At 42.4% G+C, this 21,452-nt stretch overlaps 2 protein-coding genes across 2 annotated transcripts; one reads left to right on the top strand and one right to left on the bottom strand.

The window, feature by feature from the left end:
• Nucleotides 1–9,904: 9,904 nt before the first annotated feature.
• On the bottom strand, nt 9,905–13,868 carry ALG2 (ALG2 alpha-1,3/1,6-mannosyltransferase). Its single transcript, XM_066546015.1, has 2 exons — nt 13,517–13,868; nt 9,905–11,648 (listed from the first exon to the last, which is right to left on the bottom strand). The coding sequence occupies exons 1-2, from the start codon at nt 13,847–13,849 to the stop codon at nt 10,746–10,748; spliced, it is 1,236 nt and encodes a 411-aa protein (XP_066402112.1). The 5' UTR covers nt 13,850–13,868; the 3' UTR covers nt 9,905–10,745.
• Nucleotides 13,869–14,125: 257 nt separating this feature from the next.
• SEC61B (SEC61 translocon subunit beta) lies at nt 14,126–19,490 on the top strand. The gene is made up of 4 exons (XM_066546002.1): nt 14,126–14,246; nt 14,348–14,445; nt 15,086–15,187; nt 19,157–19,490. The coding sequence occupies exons 1-4, from the start codon at nt 14,244–14,246 to the stop codon at nt 19,242–19,244; spliced, it is 291 nt and encodes a 96-aa protein (XP_066402099.1). The 5' UTR covers nt 14,126–14,243; the 3' UTR covers nt 19,245–19,490.
• The last annotated feature ends 1,962 nt before the right edge of the window (nt 19,491–21,452 follow it).

Below are 21,452 nucleotides of genomic sequence, written 5' to 3'. Positions count from 1 at the left end.
GCCAAGGGCATGTTGTCTGTGGCCAACCTGACTGCTCCCTGTGTCAAAATGCCTGGTATCCCAAGTGCCAAGGAAGTTTTTGTAACAGAAAGAAAATAAAATCTGTCAAAAAACACCCAGCTGTTTGTAAAGAAAGTTGCAACTGTAAACAAAAGAAAAAACTCCCTAATCTCTATGGTATTTATGGAAACAGGTCTGTCCAGGGATAAATGCCTTGAAGCAACAGTGCCTTCAGCAATTAGGTAACTTTCCTCATAACAGAGAAGCCTGAAATCTTCTGAGTATCATCCATTTATGACAACATGATGCAAGCCTTACGGAAAGGTTCATCAAAAAGATCTAAATCCTTGTGGCTAGTTCTTAAATGGGAAAGAAAGTGCTTTCCTATTTATAATGCTAAAGCTTCTGGGCAAGACACAGTGAAAGACTTAAATTAAATGTCAAATCATGAGGCACTAACAATAAATAATGGAGAGATTTCTGTTGCTTGTGGTGGCTGCAGATAAGACACTGGATAAACTATTTACTGCTGGTAAGTTGAACAGTCCCAGATGGATCATTCTGTCCTAGATGGATGAGTGAGCAGACTGGTGTGAACCTGCGCTGCCCACATCTCAGGGCTTTTATGGTCCCAGGCCTTTTCTGTGCTATAAAGTAGCTGAAAGTGTACCAGAATTTCAAGAGCAATTATCTCTCTTTTTTTCCTTTATGCAATATAGACCCACTTGGTGCACTCACTGCCCCTACTTGTCTGTGCTGTGTGATGATGAGAGGGGCTCCAAGGATGATACCCTGTACTGTGGTTCATCTCTATCATTCAGGTAGACATTATTCTGGAAAAAAACAGGCCACAGGACTGGATTAGTTGAAAGAGGTCACAGTATCCTCCAGTGCAGTATGTGACTGTGAGGGGGAAAAAGCTGGAAATTTCCCTGTTTGCACTTGGACACCATGATCTAATTATACATACATCTCTCTCTTTCTTACCATTATTTTTCCTTTGTGCCAAGGTCCATGCTTGTTGGTTTGTTCTATTAAGACACTGGTGTGCCAGTAGAACACTGAGGTTGCTTCTTGGGCTCCAGAGCCTGCACAGAACCCCCCAGTGCTGATGACAGAGCATTGAGTAACTCTTTATTCCCCCCAGCAGAGTCATATTTAGGAAGGTGTCTCTATGGAAAAGCCAGGAAAGTTCAGGTTAAATATCAGCAGCTATTCAAAGCAAATGGGAGAATTGGACATGCTTTCAGAGTGCCAGTGAAGCTGCTGAGAGGAGTTGGTGCCATCGGAAAAAGCAGAATAAATGTATAGCATTTGCTGGCTCTTCTTTGGTACAGAGGAATAGGACTTGAAATCTTATTTGTTCCGCAAGATTTTGACACTTGTCAGTTCCTGCCATGGTTATGTCACAACTCATGTGAAAGTGAGTTTCATCAGCTTAAATGAGATGTTGTCTGAAAGTCTATGGATAACTTTCTGGCTGTAGGCCCACCCCCATCCATTTCTCCTGCTCTTTTCCTCTGTAGGGGTTGAAATATTCTTTGCAATTAGCAAAGGGAGTCTGTTAGGGAAGGAATACAAACAACATTTCAAAGTTGAAAAACCGGTTTTATCCTTGTTGTCCCTGTCCACCAGTACCAGCACCAAGCACAGTAAAATGACCAATTTGAGTATTTTGGGGAGGTGAGAGTTCCAAATGTGAACTTAGTTACTTTGCTCACCTTGTAAAGGCCTGGAATGAGTGTGATGTAGCCTGTCACTTTACAGGAGCATTGGGAATCAATTGCTTGGCCCTTTTATGCATCAATGTTTAGCAGCACAGTTCTGAGGCAAATTTTGAGCCCAGAATCCCTATGGTGAAGCAAAGATGTAGAGTCCTGTAGAAAGGAAAAACATGAAACCTTTTGTGCATCAGTGTTTAACAGCCCAGTTCTGAGGCGAATTTTGAGCCCAGAATCACTATGGTGAAGCAAAGATGTAGAGTCCTGTGGAAAGGAAAAACATGAAACCTACTGTTGGAATTGATCAGACTTAGATCCTGCCTTAGTTTTGCTCATTTAATGCTCTTAAGGTTTTTTTATTTTTTTAACTTGTTGATACTACAGCCTTTGTTATTTGTTTTAATCAACTTTCTTTTGCCATTGTAAATGACCTTGATCTTTGCCTGAGTGAGAGAATCTGATATAAAAGGATTCTTAAAGGAGAAAGGCGAAAACTAGATGAATCCTGCAGGCAAGAGAGAGGAGATTTGAATTAAGTTGTAAAAGGAGTTGATCTTCCTGCCTGTTTATCATCTGCTTATTATCCAGAGGAGTTTCCATCCAGGCAGCTGCAATATTGCAGTGACTGAATAGTGGCATGTGAGCACCAGGGATCTTTGTTTCCAAATTCATATCATGGTCATTGGAAGAGGTCTCACGGAACAAAGTGTATTGCAGATTTAATCTTTCTTTCACTCTTCCGTAGGGCTTTCACAGGCTCATAAGAGAACAGCATCTCAGTGCCACAGACAATTACACAAAGCATTAACCACAACAGGCAGCAACTTCTGCTCCTTTCTTCTTGCACATGCTGGCCACAAAGGCCATTCCAGGAAGAGACAGAACAGATTCCTCACTATTTCATAATAGGAGGGTGTCTCTTGTATCACAATTAACAATCCAGAGGTGAAGTACAGAGGTGAAGGGGTTGAGGAAACGAAACCTGGTAAAAGCAAACTTGTACTCCCTGTCCCCTCGTCCAAAGTACTGCACAAGGGGACAGGGAGTGGAGGACACAGCAAACACAAGGTATCGATGCAAATATAACCTTTCTGGACATGAGGTGTGGCTGCTTTCAGCACAGAAAGAACTTGGATTTAGAGTAGTTTTTCCTCTCTTCTGAACAACTCTTCTGCAAACCCAAAGCAATTACAAAATTTTAAGTGCCCCTACTCACTGCAGAGAATATTGCAAATTTAATTCTAATTGATATCTACTTCAGCCTCTAGAAATGTCTCACTAACAACCCCATAACCCCCAGGTTCTAGGAACTGACTTCCCTTTAAAAATATATAGGCAGAAGCAATCTTATTATGCCACAGTACCCTCCATTTTTATCCCCATGGAGGACAGCCTGGACTAGACCTCTCACGCAAAAGGTCAGCTCACCACAGTGGGTTCATGTATACAGAAAGTACTTCAAGACTTGAGCATGCCAGGTTATTTATGAAAGGTAACAGGAATGCAAGATGGAGAATTTTACTCTCTCACCTATCATGAACTTACATATAGATTTAGTGATTAAAAATTCATAGATGAAGATTTTATTCACAGTAAATCACAAATTGGTATCTTAAGTTAAAAGTGCCAAATTCTTGTCTTGAATTCCCACTAAAGTGTTAGAATACTTCCATGCAGAAAACTAGATGCTGCTGGAATAGGTGACAAAGCATCCTCTCCTTTAAGTATTATTAAATCAGACACTGGTACTGGATGAATAGAATATCCCTTCTTGGCAGAATTCTCTTAGTATATTGCTTTTTATGTCAATGCATACATTTTTCCTCAGACAGGAACTGTTTCAATGTTTCAATGTCTCTTTCAATGTCTTTCAAGCACTCTATGTGGTATATGGGTGCTCTCTTGATTAATTTTTCCGTGGTTTGGAATTCTGCCAAAGAACAGAAGACCTCCAGATATGGATCAAGAATCAGATTAGATTTTTGTTCTGTTTTCAGCATGATCTGTCTGAAAGCAAATGCTTATGTCTAATATTATTTGTGTGCTAATATCGTTTCCAGCTCCTAATCACAAGTATTGATGGGCTTTCTAAGCAATTACTGTATTTGGACCATCACTTTTGTTATTTGCATATTATAATCCACACTGAGTTGTGCTGGTGTATATGCATTGTTTTTATTAAACCAACAAAATCAATAGCTCCACAGCCAGTGCATTCACCCAGCTGATAACCACTTACCTGGAGCAAAGGCCACTTTCTGCTTTCATTTCTGCTAAGTTCTGAGCTGGGCAACAGCTATGATCTGTAATTCCCATATCTCCAGGTCTGCCTTGCTCACCTTGCCAGGACACTGTGGGATGGCTACTTCATGGCACACAGCTCCTGGCTCCTTAGTGATCAAATGGTCCTTCCTGCTCCCTGGGCACTCTATGCTGATTACTGAATCCAGACACGTGGGAGAGGTAAGAGAAAGATTTGCTGGGAGAGAAACTGAGACACCTGGGAATGGAGGTTGCCCTGGATTTCTCCCTGACCTATTTGAATGATGTTTCCTTTATCAGCACCAACATGGTTTCCCTCTCCCTGACCACTGCTGAGCCCCCACTTCATTCAGTGGGGGCACTTCATGTTCTGCACTGCTCTTGTAGAAACCCTGCTTGGACCTCTCGCACCTTGGTGGGGCATCAAATGACCGAGACTCATCACTAGGTCCCACTGAGATGTCCTTTGTCATGTTAGGCTTCTTGACTTTCAGTTTGTTAAGAAAATGGGTTAAAAGGGGGATGAAGGAGGGAAATGCTCTGTCTCTTGCCAGGTGCTAAAAGAGGGGTGCCAATGGGAGACAGGTTCCAGCCAGGTTTCATGCTTCCACAGTTCTCTGTCCTCTTGTCCTGTGTTCCTGCAGGAGGTGATGGTCAGGATCTCTTCCTGCAGTCAGTCGTTACGAGGTTTGTACTGCACACGGCACCTTGTTCAGCTGTAGGTTTGTTTACAGGGCTAATCCTAGGCCAGGTTTTAAAAGAGTAAATCAGACAGGATTTTTGTCTTTCCCAAAGCTGGCTATACAGCGCAGGAGTTCTGTGCATAATTGTGAGGGGAAAAGTTCCTTAAGTCAAAATATGTGTGTGTGCCTGTAAAGTAGGTTGCTTGAAGAACAATTTCCCCAAGACTGATTGTCTTACATATGGGTTTTTAAACTGAGCAACTTTTGCTCCCCTTCTCCATGTAAAACCACTCCAAATGATTTCTACTTTCATTTTGTCAGTCATTATGCTTTTTCTCTCTTTCAGTGCAGAAAAATTTGAGTCATAAAGGTACTATAATGTTAATAGATCTGTCTCAGGGTTCATGAGGTGAAACTTGTTGGTTTTCTAATATGACTAACAGTGCAAAAATGTGGGCCTAACTCAATTAATCTTGGGCATAAAATAATGGGCACTAAAGAACTGCACACCCATAAATCAGTAGAGACCAGCCCCTAATTTATTTCTTTTTGGGTCACACATTCTACTTTTACCATAAAAGCAGAAAAGGATAAGTATAATTAAAATGCCTTTCCTTCTCTACTGTTTGTGTTAACATTCATGTTATTGAATATACCCCTTCCTTAATACTATATTTTTTCAGTATTCTGCAGTTATTGTTTCATTAAAAATACCCCTGTGATACTAACTGTATAATAAATTACAATTCAAAATAAAATATCAGCCATTTCATCCATGAGAGAGAATAAAGCCATAATAAAAAATAATAAAGTTTACCAATATGATAATGCAGCATGAGGTTTTTATAGACTCCATGCAAATGTTAAAATCTATAAATTTTTTATATTGTGTAAAATTGTAAAAAATAGCAATGAGGGGGAGGGGAAAGGAAAAAAAGCAGCAGTGTCAGGTTGGCTTAATCACAAAATTTTCAGATTTCTTTTTAGAATCTGAAAAAGAGTGCATAAAAATATGCATAATAAATTATTTTTTGTGGCCAATCTGATTGACTAGATTACAGGTAATTGAAGAAGGACAACTCTGTCTTCATGCATTCCAACCCACAGTACTGGTAAGTGAAGAAACTCTAAAGCCTGATCACCTTTCTCCTTGCCTCTCTTTGCTTACACCTAATACCCTGCACATACTCTGCCCTTATTTTTCCAATTATGCTTTAAACAACTTCTTTATTTGGCTTCTGTTTATTTATTCGGGGTGTAAAAGAATATGCAAATTCTTTTTGCAAAATCTCTCAGGATATGCAAATTTGGGGAGGGGAGGGGAGGGGAGGGGAGGGGAGGGGAGGGGAGGGGAGGGGAGGAGAGGAGAGGAGAGGAGAGGAGAGGAGAGGAGAGGAGAGGAGAGGAGAGGAGAGGAGAGGAGAGGAGAGATCCTCCTTGCTGCCATTTTCTTTTTGTTGCATCATCCTTCACACCACACTGCTGGGATATGAATTTAAAACTTTCATTTTCTTGCAGACTAATGATAACTTGTTTAATAATACTAGACCAATATTTAATATTTCTTGTGACAGCAGATTGCATAAGGCATATTTGATATAAGGCATAAGGTAATTTGACTTAAGGAAAACTCTCAGAAATAATTTATTTATTTAAATAAAGAAGAAGAGAGGAAATAGTATGGATTTCTGAAACACATTCAAAACAGGTACAAAGTTACTGTTTAAAAACCTGCCTTTCTGGAAACTCAACACTGGGCAGCCTTGTTTTCTCATATTATGTTGGTCTAGGGACAGCACAACAAAATGTACTGAATATAGCCTAGAACACTCTGCCTATGGGACTCCCTAAAATATGAGAGTACTTACTGCCCTCTCATGATGGAGCTGCTTCCATTTAATTGACAGGAAATTTGTCACTGACAAAAAACATCCTGGATTCTATGTCTGTAATCAAGATTCTTGTTGAATTTCCAAAAAGGAGGAGAGGAAGTAGAGGGGAAACAAAGCTACACTGTGATGAAATAAGGAGCTGAGTACCTGCACTTCTGAAATCATAAGTCTCTTTCTTTTGTAAACCTAAAACTTTGTTTTCATGTAGGGGTCTTTGAAACAGCAGCAGGGAAAGACCAGGTTGGACGGAGCTTTCAACAACAAGCTTTGGTTTGGTGGTGGGTGACTCTGCCCATGACAAAGTGGTTGGAGCAAGATGATCTTTAATATTTCTTCCAACCCTAACCACTCCATGATTCCATGACCCTATGAGATTAATTGAACAGATGCTCAAGAGAACAGAAAAATACCCTCCCAGGATCACCGAATAGTCTGAGTTGGAAGGGATCCCCACAGATCATTCAGTCTGACTCTTAAGTGAATGGCCCATGCAGGGATCAAACCCACCACCTTGGCATTGTTAGCACTCTACTTTAGTCAACTGAACCAACCTCAGAGCAAGTTACAACATAATCTGAAAACATTTAACAACAATCACAGATTTAATTTCTTGATCTGACACTCTACTTCCACTGCCAGTATTCCACATTTTTTGTCAAAAAAAGTGTGGGGCTTTTTGATCCTTCACAGGAGCTTGCCATTTTAAGGTGGCTTCAACCTATCTGGGATCAACATGCCAGTAGTCAGGGTCCACCAGGTATGCCAGGATCTCCACGCTGTGCTGTTGAAAAGAGCCGATTCCTGGGGTTTGACATGTAGTCACCATTGCTGGAAGTGACTTAGGACATCCCTGTCCTAGCCTGTGTGCCTGTTGAGTGCTGGGGAACATGAAGATTCTGAGAATACCACTACACAGTTATCAAGCAGACTATGCAGCACACGATGTGCAGAACCATGGAAGGCGGTCAGAGCACAGGAGAGACCAAACAGTACCACAAGATGCTCATAGTGTCTGTATCTGATTCAGAAAGAACTTTTCCGCTCATTCCCTTCTAGCATGCAGGAACTGCAGCGCTTCTTAGAGTTTGCCAGCTTCTTCTGATGATTCAAAATAGGCTTTTCCAGTGTCATGGCTCTTCTAGTGGTACCTATCTCAAAGGGATCTCACTTCTCATGGGCAGGAGAAGCACACAAAGCTCCTGAGGAACAGAAAGAGTCAGTCACCACATCCTGCCTTACTGTCCTGCTGAAGTCTTGGCTGGCATTTCGCTATGGAAGCAGGTGTCTGGGCCATAGGGGCTGTACTGTTCCACAATCAAGCCCAAAGCAGGAGCCATGCCCCCATGTCTTTTTCTTTAGACAGATAACTCCCACAAATAGGAATTTTCCATCTGAGACAAACAGGACCTGGCAATCCAAGCTGCCTCTGAGGAGTGGTAGCACACTCTTGAGGCAACAGAAGAACCAAGAGTGGTGCTTCTATTCTGGCCTACCACCAGAATATAACTGATAGACTAGCCCAAGCTCTAGAGTAGGCCAGTCCTAACTGTGTCATTTTGAGGGTCACAGACAGACATAGACTTTAAAGGGGCTTGCTTTTCACACCCAGTTTCCAGAGTCAACTGATTTGTGTATTTATTGTGTATTATTACTTCCCCTGATGGAGTTCTAGTGCTCCGGGGCTTGGCCACTGCAGTTGTGGTCCCTCCAAAAACTACTTAAATGAACTAAGTCACCAGGTTTTGGACCCCATGGCCACTGTCTTCCACACAGTCACAATCCACTGGGATATTACTACTGCTGATCACCTAATGTCCCTTGGGATATATGGTACCTGGATAGGCTGTAAAGATTAGCCATATCTAACTAATAAATCCTAATATAATTGTGCAGTCCCCAATGAATGGTTCTGGAAGACTATAAAACCACAGAAAGGTTTGGGTTGGAAGGGACTTTTAAAGACCATGTCATCCAACCCTCCTTCAATGGACAGGGATATCTCAGGTTTCTCAAGAGGGAAAGCAAGAGATCTTGAAGCAGCCTGCAGTGCTCTGCCACACTCCTACACACTGACCACAGGTTCCTGCAGGAGTCTGAGCCTAATCTGCAGCTGATGGGGAACCCAAAGGCCAGGCTCCATGCAGGCAGCCTTGGGACTGAGGTGGTCCAACCTACCTGCCATGAAGCAGCAGGACTGGGGCTGCTCTGCAAGGGACGGCAGTGAAAAGTCAGGGGAGATCACACCACGGGACAGTGACCTCACCACCCAGGGCACAGTACCCAAGTGGGGCAGCCTGGTGACAGTAGCAGCTGCTGACAGTCACAGCAATCACCAGGTAAATATGAGATGGCAGGTCAGGTCCAAGTGGAATCCATGAAATTCAGTGAACAGAAGCTGCAGGATATAGGACTAGGCACATGCCTGCCAGCAACACAGCTCAGGAAAGGGCTGGAGGCCAAGGCTGGAGCAGAAACAGAGCTACCCCTGCAGCTATGCTGGCAAGCTTGCACCAGTGTGTCTCTTAAGGCTCCAGGTTAACCCCAGCACAACTGAGAGAGAATGTAACACAGACTAAGCAAGCACAGGAATTGGCCCCAACCACCTTGCACCTTCTAAATGGAACTTAAAACCAAGGCCAAACATGTCTCAAGGGTGTTTATCTGACTACAGATAGTCTTCACTGTCTCTTCTGGTCCTTCAGTCATCCATTGCCACACCCATGATGAAAAAGTTGCACAAAGATTTAGGATAACTTTTAAGGGTGGGAATGGAGTAGAAATGAAGGAACAGGCTTGCAAGAATATAGACTTAGGCTTGCCAGTTTTTCTGACTGAATAGAAATGTAGGAAACAGGGCCTGTGAGACCATCCGCTCTCACTCCATAACAGATAAAAATTAGAGTGTTCCAACTTCTTGATTAAAGACAATGACAGACTTTGATTTTTGTTTGTTTCACTTCAAATAAAAGCCTTATAAGTATACTGAGACGTGGGTTTTGATCCTAAACAACAAAAAGAATGGTCTCTCTGCTGTGAAGTACTAATGTGGAAATGCCTGAAACTACCTTGCATAGAAATTGCAGAATTCAGACCACAAATTGTATTTTATACCACATTGCAAATTGTATTTTATAGGTAACACTGGATCTATTTTCACACTTAAAATTCAATTGAATGGATTATGTGTGTTATAACAAACAGAACCATCAACTAATAAGTATGCACTAGAAGAGAGATAGAGGAACAAAAAATATATTCCTTTTCCCAGACCAGATTGGGAAAAAAATATCACAGTAGTGTCACTTGTGCACTCACTACATTAGGAAAACATAAAGTTGCCACTAAATTAGGCAAAATAAAATGTCTTTATTGCCTGTCCAGATTAAGACCTTTTATAAAAGTGTGCTGTCATTTAGAATAAAATGTTAAATATAGAGAAAATAATTTAATTACCTACAAATCTACAGAAATTCCCAAAGTAAAATTACTTCCTCAAGCATTGCAGGTAATGAACAAACAAAGCTTTCAGCACTAACCTTTTTGCCTGAGGTAGTCTGATATCCTTAGTGTTATTCTAGCCTCACTTCCTCCTGCTCGCACACCTGTACGCTTTTCTGACACCCAGTGTGACTACACAATGCAACTGGACAAGCACAGTTATGCTCAGTCATTTAAAAACCATACCATTCATAATTCTAACACTGCTGGGGTTTTGAAACATGCAGTTGGCTGGACTGTACAATTCTCTCCATTCTTCAGCTGATACAGCCCTTTTACTTACAAATTACTGATGACCATTTAAAACACATAAAAATAAGGCTGTGTGTGTCTTATCTGGACAAATCCAATTTTTTTAAGTTGAATCAGCCATACCATACAGTATTAAATAAAAAATGCAGTAATTTTCCTGCAGTAAGTTACTGCTGTTAAATTTTGCATTTTGCCAAGGTACAGTACACAAACAAACTCCTGCAATGGCAGATCAGTCTACCACATGAAAGTTTTAACCTTCTAATGACAGAGTGGGACATATTTTGCTCCTTCTATGTGTCAAGTGACATAAGGCAGCACAAGAAGCAAAACAAGGACATTCAAATATCCCTAATTCTTCATTAGTCATAATGAATACTGGTCTCCAACACAAATGAGAGACACAATGTTGTAAACTATTAAATAGGAATAGAATTTTATTCTGTTAGTCTGCGTATGTATTGGTACAGCTGTTCTGAGAAAGCTTCTGAAGAAAATTTTTCCATGACTCTCACTCTCCCAGCTGCTCCCATTGTGTCCTTTAAGAGAGGATCTCTCACAATTTTTTCCATGGCATCAGCGAATTGCGTTGGCAGAGGATCACACAAAAATCCTGTAACATTATGTGAGATTGATTCTAAAGGACCCCCTGAATTAACTGCTATAACTGGACATCTCATATACATTGCCTCCAAAGGGACAATGCCAAAATGTTCATTGCTTGGTGTATAAAGCACACACACAGAGTTACTAAAAAGAGAGATTTTCTGTTCATCTGAGAATGATCTCAGAAAAGTCACATGGTCATTAACATCAAGTTTGGCTGCGAGTCTCCTCAGCTCTTCATAGTGCTCCACGTTTTCCAGAACTCGCTTATCATAACCACCTGCCATAACCAGGTGAACTTCATCCCACGCATGAGAATCCAGTCTCCCTTGAAGTTCGTGCAAAGCTTCGAGAGCCAACGCCAGATTCTTTTTTCTCTCATACCTATTAATGGAAAGAAACAAGAACTTTTTCTTTTTCGGTATCAGATCAGCTATGTCTGCAGGAACAATTTCTTCAAAGCTACTGATGTTGAGTGATGGGTAGAGGACGTCTGGTTTTATGTGCGACAGGGACTTAAATGTGTCTTTGAACACGCTGGCAGTGAACTTGCTGTTCACAACGATGCAGTCTGCCATGCCAGTGGTGTACTCCTCCAGCCAGTCGAGCGGCAGTCTGTAGAGGCGCTTCAGGAAGGATTCTCTCTTGGTCAGGAGCTGATCGGGAAAGTGACAGTAAAACAAAACCTTCTTACGGGTTCTGGCCAGTCTAAGCACAGGAATGCAGGCAGACACCTAGTGCAACCAGAGAGATGGGACAAGAGGAGAGGTTAATTGTTTGTGTCAGTGCCACCAGTGTGCACATGTGATTTCAAAGCCATGCTCTGAGAGCCGCAGCTCTGCAAGCCAAGTGCCTCTCCCCCACACAAGCACATCAAGTTGTACTCCCTCATCCAGGACCTCTTGTGGCCCTATAATTTCTTCCACCTCCCCACCAAGGTCCCATCAAGCCCCAGAACTTCTCCAAGCACCTCCTTCCACCACTACCAGGGGTGCTGGGAGCAGAGTCAAGCAGCAGTGGCATCTTCTCCCTCCAGCTGCCCCAGAATGTAAGATGTAAATTGCAAAATGTGGACTAGGTCAAGATTATCTAAAGTCAGGATGTTCTTTGATGTAAGATCTTTGTACACTTTCAAGCCTAATCAGCAAGAAAGAAGACCTCATCAGTGGAACTATCAGCAGCTAGATCCCTTAGTCAACAACATCCTGGAACTAACAAGCCTTAAAGATGTAGTAAATCAAGATGTTGATTTCTGTCTATGTATACATTGCTAACTTTGCAAAATACTCAAGGTCCATGTATCCTATAGCTAAACTATGTTCATTATAACACTAAAAAACACACCCACAGGTCAGAAAGACCCCTGCTCAGATGAAGACCATTTCCCCAAGCAAGTGTAGAAGTTAACTGGGGTCATGTAACTTGCACAGAATCACAGAATCAATTAGGTTGGAAAAGAAATCACTGAGTCCCAACGATGACCCAACACCACTGTGTCAACTAGACCATGGCATAAAGGGCCACATTCAGTCTTTCCTTAAATATATCCAGGGCCAGTGACTCCATCACCTCCTTGGGTAGTTAATTCAATGTATAATCAATCACCCTCTCTGAAGAATTTCTTCCTAATGTTAAAGCTAAGTCTGCCCTGGTGCAGCTTAAGACTATGTTGTTTCATCTTGTCACTAGCTGTCAGGGATTCCAATCCCCACCTGCTAGAACATCCTTTCAGGCAGTTAGAGAGGGCGATAAGGTCCCCCAGAGCCTCCTTTTCTCCCAGCTAAACATTCCAGTTCCCTCAGCCACTCCTCATAAGACTTGTGCTCCAAATCATCCTCCAGCTTTACTTCCCTTCTCTGGAAACTATTAACCAATCATAACATTATGAGGCGCCACTCTTTGGAAGTTACTAACTCTGAATTTCTGTGTATAAAAGTTGGAACAGAAAGCCTGATGGAGTGTCCTTGATTTGTAAAGCACTGTGGAGCAGCCAGGCTTGCACAGCTGTGAAATTGATATTTCTCTATTGAGTGCATCATTATTGGCTCGTTGCACACCCAATAATGAATCCCATTTTGTGGGAATTTGATACTCCAGGGTTCTGGAGCATGTCTCTTATGAGAGACTGCAGGAACTGGGCTAGTTTAGTCTAGAGAAGACTATGAGATAATTAGTTAATTTAAATATCTCAAAGGTAGATCTCATCTCAAGAGGATGCTGCCAGACTCTTTAGTGATGCCCACTGACAGGATGAGGAGCAGTGGCCATAAACTAAAACACTAAAACTTCTACCTCCACATGAAGAACTTTACTTTGAGGGTGGCAGAGCACTGGAAAAGGCCGCCCAGGGAAGTCGTGGAGTGTCCCTCTCTGGAGACATTCCAAACCTGCTGTAGGTGACCCTGCTTTGGCAGGGGGTTTGGAGTAGATGATCACCAGACGCCCCTTCCAACCCTAACAATTCTGTGATTCTGTGAAGAGCAGCCCACCAGCATCCCCGCCTCCAGTCGGGCCAGCGGCAGCGGCGCTCCCGTCCCCATGCCCATGCCCATGCCCATGCCCGTGCCCGTGCCCATGCCCATGCCCGTGCCCATGCCCGCACCTGGTCGCACACGAAGGCGTCGAAGGTCTCTCCGCTGAGCAGCAGCACGTAGAGCGCCACGAAGGCCATGCGCAGGGCGGCGCACAGGGCGTGCCCGCGGCCGCACAGGCTGCGCGGGAGCCAGCCGCCCGCCCGCCGCACCGCCAGCCCGCGCGTCTCCGCGAAGCAGCGCCCGGGGTCGTAGTGCGCCGTCCAGATCTGCACCCGGCAGCCCCGCGCCCGCAGCGCCAGCGCCGCGTCCACCACCAGCCGCTCCGCGCCGCCCAGGCCCAGGTCCGGGTGCAAGAACAGCACGGACGGGCCCGCTCCTCCCGCCTCCTCCGCCTCCTCCATCGCCGCTGCTGCGGGTCGCATGCGCAGCCCGGCAGTCCCGGTGGGACACGTCAGCCTTGCTTCCCTTCCTCCCGGGCCTTCCCGCCCCGCCCCGCCCGCCGGGCGGCCGCGCTGCTGCCCGACGCGCCGTTCGCCGCGGTCCCGCGCCTGCCCGGCCGCTGCGCAAGGAGCGGGCGCGACCGAGGCGTCACGGCGGGCAGCGGTCTCGGAAGGCGGCCGCCGAGCCAGGGGTACAGAGATATGGGGCTGCTGCTGCTCAGGCATTATCCGGGGAAGCCGCGAGGCCCCGCGATGCGCGGCGTGGGGCGGAGCCTGATGCGGACGGGGACGTGGCCGGAGCGGCTGTAGCGGAGCGTGTGTGAGACCGCGCCGAGCCCCAGCCAGCGCCGCCGCCATGGTGAGGGGCTGCCCCAGTCAGGGGGCGGCTGAGGCGCCCCTTCCACACCGGCAGTGCCCGCCGCCCTCTCACCCTCTCCCGCTTCTCTCCTCTCTCCGCAGCCCGGGCCCAACCCCAGCGCCACCAGCGTCGGATCCTCCGGCCGCTCCCCCAGCAAGGCTGTGGCTCCCCGCGCCGCGGGATCCACCGTCCGGCAGAGGTGGGTGCCCGCCGCCGCCGCTCCCCTGCGGGAACAGCTCTTGTCCCCGTCGTGCGCTCTGCTCGCCGGGCTGGTGCCCTCTCTGACGTGGCAGCACTGGCTGATGCCAGTCCAGAGAAGGGCAACGCTGCTGTGGAAGGGTCTGCGGCACCAGTGCTATGAGGAGGGGCTGAGGGAGCTGGGGGTGGTTAGCCTGGAGAAAAGGAGGCTCAGGGGTGACCTTATCGTTCTCTGCAACCACCTGAAAGGAGGGTGTAGCCAGGTGAGGGGCTGTGTCTTCTCCCGGGCAACTAGTGGCAGGATAGGAGAGCACAAGTCTTAGCTGCGCCAGGGGATGTTTAGCTTGGCCATCAGGAGGAAGTGGTGATTAGACATTGGAATGGGCTGCCGAGATAGATGGTGGAGTCACTGTCCCTGTAGGTATTTAAGGAAAGATTGGATGTCTCATTCAGTGCCATGGTCTAGTTAACATGGTGGTATTGGGTCATAGGTTGGACTTGACGATCTTAGAGGTCTTTCCCAACCTGATTGATTCTGTGAAGTGTATTGTTTCTGCAGTCTCCTGGGCTGCTTGGTCCTAGAAGCTGGTGGAGTACTAATGTGTTGTTTGGTCTTTGTTTTCTTCTGTCATCCCTTAAAGGAAAAATGCCAGCTGTGGGACAAGGAGTGCAGGCCGTGCCACGTCCACAGGGACTGGTGGGATGTGGCGGTTCTACACTGAGGACTCGCCAGGGCTCAAAGTGTAAGTTGGGTGAATGGGTGCTGGCAGGCTTGAGGGCTGCAGAGTTCCCCTGCCTACACTGTCTTGCAGTCTTTGAATTAATAGTGATCTGTCAGTGTTCTGGGGTGGATGGGAAAACTTGCTGAGTTGATGGTTGGAATGACATATTTAAATCTGTAATCTGGAGAAGGAGTTTCTAAAGTTACGGTGGTTTTAAAAAGGTAGGTATGAATTGTATTTTGTAATTGCCAGAGCTTGCCATATGTGGTCTTTGAAGGCAATGAGCAATCACTTTGAAGTTGAGAAAGATCACTTGTCTCAATGAATTAAAGCATCTGTGTATCTGCTTTCATTCTCTTTTAAGTAAAAATCTTGGGTTTTGTCTTATAATAGCTATGTTATGGTCCTGTGCACCCCTTGAAAATACAATATAAGTGATAAACCATATGCTCACATCAGGTGTTTTTATTAAAAAGCTGTAGATAAATTACTTTAGCTGAACTTGCCTAGCAAATAGCATGCCAATACCTTGTATATCTCCATTTTCACAAGGTGAATGTTCCAAGATTATGGTCAAATACCTAATAATGTCCCTTAAACTATAGAGAGAGCCTAAGTTTTTACCCTTTTGACCGCTGTGAGTCATTCAGATGACTTTCCCAACAAACTTTGAAGCCTAATACTTGGGTGACAAAAGTGGAAGGTGTATTTGAGCTGATGAATGCATGCCAAGTTACATCCTGAGTGGAAATTTCTGCCTATTGTAGAATTACAGTTCATTAGTTCTTGTTCTTACTAGTTGAAAAGTCTTGAGATGCTCAGGACTGACCCTGTTGCTTGTTTTTTTTTGTTTTTTTTTTCTCAAATCCATTAATATTTTCTTTTGGAGTTCTTCAAGAGGGCTGCTGCTAGCTGCACATTTGGGGAAGGGCATGGTTATAGGGTACTTAGTGATAGTTCTGGGAGTAATCCTTCCTTTTACGTTGTTTTACATGTTTTCATTTTCATATGTACTTGAAACTTGAGAAAACAAACTGTATCCAGCAAACCGCCAAAGTTGTGCTGTTCTCCCTTGCTTAGTCCATTCTGAGTCCAGAAAGGAGACAAGGCAAAGAAAAGACAATGAGCAGCAATAGTGTTCTAGGGGAAATCTATGCAGATAGGCAGGGCGACTGTTTTTTCTGTTGTTTGATCTACTGAAGTTCAATGTAAAAAATGAATTACATCAGACAAGAAAAAAACTTCAGAAAGGCATTATGATTTTTTTAATAGACTTTAACAATTTTGCTAAGTTTCCTTGTGAATCCTTTGATTTCACTTTTGGTGCTGAATGGCCACTCAGTTGTTCTCATCTTCAGTGCAAGCAGATCAGTAAACAGATTTTCCCATCTACTTATGTTGTGACGCAGTGACAGGCTGGTTCCCAATTTTAAGGTTTTGGAGCGCTGGGAGTGGTTTTTTTTGGAAGCTACTTTGGGTAATTGTATGGTCAGGCTTTTAATGAAAGAATCAAAGCTATAAAAGTGAGTTGGTTTTACAAATCACCCCGCGCTACATGTAACATTTTCTGAACCATGGCGTGGTAGCAACTTTCTTGCTTACAGCTTTCTAGGTATTTTTCTTCAATTTTTTTTTTCCATGGCAACCAATTGTTATTATCTCTGCCCTGTTTAGTAGGCTTTAAAATGAGAGTGGGTTATGAAAGCTTTGTGATTGCCTCAGTGAGTGCTTCAGCTGAAGTTGTTTTTAGAAATGGTAGTGATCACTACTGCATAAAGCAATGGGAAAGCTTAGCCTGGTAGTGGTGGTGGGTGAGCTTTTTTGGTGTTTTTTTGTACTGTTTAAAATTCAAGCTCTTAAAATTACTGTGAAAAAATACATAAAATCACCTGAGAACAGGTTAATTCATACTAGCTACAATGAAGGGAATTTCGCTCTAGATTAAAAAGTCTATATATTTTATATTGTGCAGAATTAGATTGATGCTTTGGATATTTTTGTATTTGTATTCAATATCCAAAATAATAACTATGTTGAATAGGCAAGTTGGTTTCCCTCAGGAAAATCCTTTATTTGCATTACAAGATGCTTCAAGATCTGTATGCCTTAAAAAACAGCTATTAGTGAAAGGGAGTTGTGGGGGATTTGGCTGAGAGGGGATATTATATTTTTCTCTTTGAAGCTTGGAGATTACATGCTTTGAAAAGAAAAGTAAACCCAAACTTTTTCATGTTTTTGGGTCACTTGGTACCTGTGGTTCCTGTATCTTGTCTTGGGCTTTCCTGCTTAAGGAGCTATAGGCAGCTTTCCTATGGATAGAAAGTCAAATTGAGCTTGTGGTACAATATGCAGCCTTATGAAAGACATTCTGAGAATGCATGGTACCAAATTTTTAGAGGTGTCTGAATCCACTTATTTATCTGTGGTGGCCTGAGAAGATACAGGTGTTTGGAGGAGAATTGCAGGGTTTCAACAGGTTTTCTTTGGGACTAGAGGAAATGTGATATCTATGTCAGTATCATGATTTTTCTCTAGGAGTCCAATGTCATCTTCATGTTAAAAAACCGCTGAACACACAATCAGTCCCCCCCTGTTTATTTCCATGTAGTTCTGGTCTGATTAGTGGTGCTGCTTTGTTCCCGTGTGCCTTTGGGAACAGCTTACCTGTTCCTACTGCTGAAGGCTCAAATGAATTAAATAGTAATTCAGATACAGTGTAAGAACTATAAATTACGATTTATTTTATGTAGGCTATAAACTTGCATGTATATATATATATATGTAAAAGTAAATAAATAAAAATATAAAATAAATATATTTATTTATATAGATAAAATGCTAGGATTTGAGAATTACATTCTGTTGCTTAGTGAAAGATACCCCTTGAAAGGGTTGCCTGTGTCGTCACCATGTATGTGGACTTTATTTGTTATTAGCTATTTTGTTATTTATTTGCTAAATGCTTTATGTCTGTGTTCATGATTCTTCATACCCAAATAAGTCTAAGTATGATAGATAATAACTGAGTTTTAAAACTCAGTGTAAGATTACAGTTGTGATAATTTCAAGTATGTGGATCATGATCTCATAGAAAAATATGTCAGTAAACTCTTTGAATCCCTTTTCAGTTTTCTTTTTTTTTTTTACTTCATATTCAGGTAGCATTTACATGCTTATAAACAGTACCCTGGAGGGTAAGACAGGCTGGATAACAGATTTCCCAATAGCCTGTTGAAAATCAAAAATGAGATTGTGTGAAGTGAGTGATATGAAGGAGTGTTGTGTGTATTCATCTAACTGTTGCATCTTAGAATGGCATGAAACAGCTGATTGAAGCTATCAATGTGCACCCTAAGGTTAAACTGTTTTTTAAAAAACATTACTATGCAATTTCTAAACAATATATGAAAGTAAGAAAGAAAAAAAAATTATTCATTTTAGGTGAAGATTTAATGATGTAGCTTTGCCACTTTGTCTATGTTTTTCAAGAAAGCAGAAGTCCCTGTCTCTCACCCACTGCTGCCATTGTTTTCAAATGAAACAAAACCTCTAAAACAAAACAGCTAATGAGAATCTTTTTTGCCAAAATTTTAGTAGCCGCTAGAGGACTCTGTTGGTTTTTTTATATTGGACTGCATCTTTGCTCAGTTGGCTATCTGAGTTGTAAACACAGAGGATACTTTTCTAGAGACTGTGGAAACAGTGATGAATAATAATGAACCTTTAATGGCTTTTTTTACAAGGGGGGGGGGGTTGTTGTGCTTTTTTATGTAGCATTTAGGGTGTATAGAACTGTCTTTTATAACAGTGGCAGCAGCAGCAGTTTTTGATAGAGATGGCTATCTCATTTCTATGTGCCTTAAGGTATTTCTGTGGGAAGGGAAGAAGAATTTTCTTGTACAATTTCATATGAACTGATGAGCTCACTTGGCTGATAATGGGCAAGACAGACTTCTTTTTTATGTTAATGCATTTTCTCTTTATTTTTAGTGGACCTGTTCCAGTTTTGGTCATGAGTCTTCTTTTTATTGCTTCTGTGTTTATGCTGCACATCTGGGGTAAATACACTCGTTCCTAGACTCAGCTGCCAACTTAAAGCATACATCTTGGACCAAAACTATGGTGGATCCTGGTTGTTCTTGGAGAGAGACTGGGGAAGCTTCCTATCACCTGTTGAAGTCCTGTCAACTTTGGCTATAATACCGAATTAATTTCTCAGTTTGCTACTTGGGCAGCTTTAAAGCCTGTCATGGGTCATTTTATATTTGTATCTGTACACTTAGAATACAGGTATTGCAATAAAAGTTGTATATGGAAATAGAAACAGTCTTAACTGTATTTTTTCCTCTTCCAGTATACCACCACTAACATATTTTACAAGTGGTTTTCATAAATAGTCATATTTCTGAGTAAATGCTCTTAGACAGTTCAAACCAGATTCTTCCAAACTATACATTGCTATATAATTTTATGCTAGAAGATCTTTTTTTTGTGGATGAAAGAGACAAAATCAGGTTCACAAGCATGAGAAGATAACCAACATCCTTGTTGAAATAAAACTGAGGTGCCAGTGCTGAGATGGACATGTTCTTCTTTTAACTCCAGAAGAATAGCTGGAGTTATTTAATTTATTTTCTAAATGCAAGTTAAGCTTTGCTCAGTGCTCGTTATACGTAAAAGTTATATGTTTGTTTTTTTGGAGCTGCACTTGAGGAGCAACATGAACTGGTACCTAACTGATTTTAAAAAGAATAATTGCATGGCTGTCAAAGACATTTTTCACCCTCAGTCACATGGTGTGGTACTTGGAGCTGTCCTGGGCAGAGCCAGGAGTTGGACTTCAGTGGTCCTTGTGGGTCCCTTCCAAGTTAGGATATTCTGTGATTGAGTGACTGCAGCTCCAGACTCTTTCAAGGAGAATTAAATTGAATGGGAGGCTGGAAAAGCAATGACTGCATTTCAAATAACAGGACATGCAAATAGGCTGAGATACAGCTAACTGTTTCTTCAGATAATTACTCCACTTTACTTCTGGATGTTCAGTATTTTCCTTTTGAACAGTCCCACAGCTCTTCCTTCTCTTTTTAAAGGTAGCTACATATTTGTGCATTAGCATTTCTCACTGCTAATATGATCTTGAAGTTGGATAGAATTATTTTAGCCTGCTGTTCATGTTGAGCCCTGGTTGAATATCAGCTTGTTATGGGAAAACAATATTCTTAGTTATGCAGCCTTGACAGAAGTTCTGACTGCATGTTGTGGAAGCAGCCTCTCTTACCGCCTTCCTTAAAGCAGTTCTTAAATTAGTATTACTTCAGAAAAGACCAAACTGTTCAGAACAAAAACAAGAATGAGGAATGTGGTCTCAGGGCTATAGAGGTAATTGTTTTGAGCTGTGCCAATGCCATAGTACCTAATGTAAATGTGGAGGGAAAGATAGAAAACTTGGAGCAGAAACTGAAAGTTATAGAAAATGTAATAGGAAGGTGTTTTTAGAGGTTTGGAAGTTGAGGAGCATGGAATTTTAGGGACTCAAAGGCAGTGGTGTAGCAGAAGACTAAATTGGAGGAAACTGATACAAATAAATCATGTATCAAAGGGAAAAGGATCCATAAATCATTTACCTCTATGCATATGGAAGGGAAGTTAAAACACAAGGGAAAATAAAGTAAGTAGGGTAGTTCACAACTTCAGAAGGTGATCCTTCACTTAAATGCTTTGCTTAGCAAGACTATAAATTCTGTACAATCAGCAATTTCATTTTAAGGCAAGAAAATATAAAGAGAAGACCAAATGCAGGTCAGTTGTTCTGCTGACCAGGTGAACAGAGTCTGCTGAGCTAATTTGTGGTGATCAAAGGAAAAGGAATGGAATACTCTAGTGTAAGGATAAGGAATAACAGTAATAAAAAAGTAAGTAACCTCTTTTTTACTATGTTTTCTAATATACTGTTTGACTGGTTTCTAATACAGCAGGAAACAATTTTCTTTTAAAGTTTTCCAGTCCCTAAAAGCTGTTTTCTCACATTAAATAATTCAATTTAAAGCCTTCCATATTTTTGCTCTTTTGGTGTCCTTCTGCTTCTAAAGACCCGAATTGATGATGACCTTGGAAAAGTGATGGGGGAGAGGACCTTTTGCTGTACAGCCTTTTGATAAATTTTTAATACATTTTAATACATTTAGTTCAACTGAATATAAAAATGCTGACTATTTTGACAGTGATGTCCATATTTAATTTTTTTTTTCTAGAATGGCCTGTATAATGGATTTTTGCATGCAGTGTC

Source organism: Molothrus aeneus, chromosome 1 (assembly GCF_037042795.1).
Source record: "Molothrus aeneus isolate 106 chromosome 1, BPBGC_Maene_1.0, whole genome shotgun sequence".
NCBI lineage: Eukaryota > Metazoa > Chordata > Aves > Passeriformes > Icteridae > Molothrus > Molothrus aeneus.
The sequence above is the reverse complement of the archived record's forward strand: the minus strand, read 5'-3'. Positions and strand labels throughout refer to the sequence as shown.

Bases quoted from the DNA above. Each gene is read 5' to 3' on its own strand.
- ALG2 (XM_066546015.1), bottom strand. From the start codon at position 13,849: ATGGAGGAGGCGGAGGAGGCGGGAGGAGCGGGCCCGTCCGTGCTGTTC. The intron at 11,649-13,516 runs GTGCGGGCATGG...TGGTTGCACTAG, and splicing joins ACGCCTTCGTGTGCGACCAG to GTGTCTGCCTGCATTCCTGT.
- SEC61B (XM_066546002.1), top strand. The intron at 14,446-15,085 runs GTGGGTGCCCGC...CATCCCTTAAAG, and splicing joins GGATCCACCGTCCGGCAGAG to GAAAAATGCCAGCTGTGGGA. The intron at 15,188-19,156 runs GTAAGTTGGGTG...CTTTATTTTTAG, and splicing joins GACTCGCCAGGGCTCAAAGT to TGGACCTGTTCCAGTTTTGG.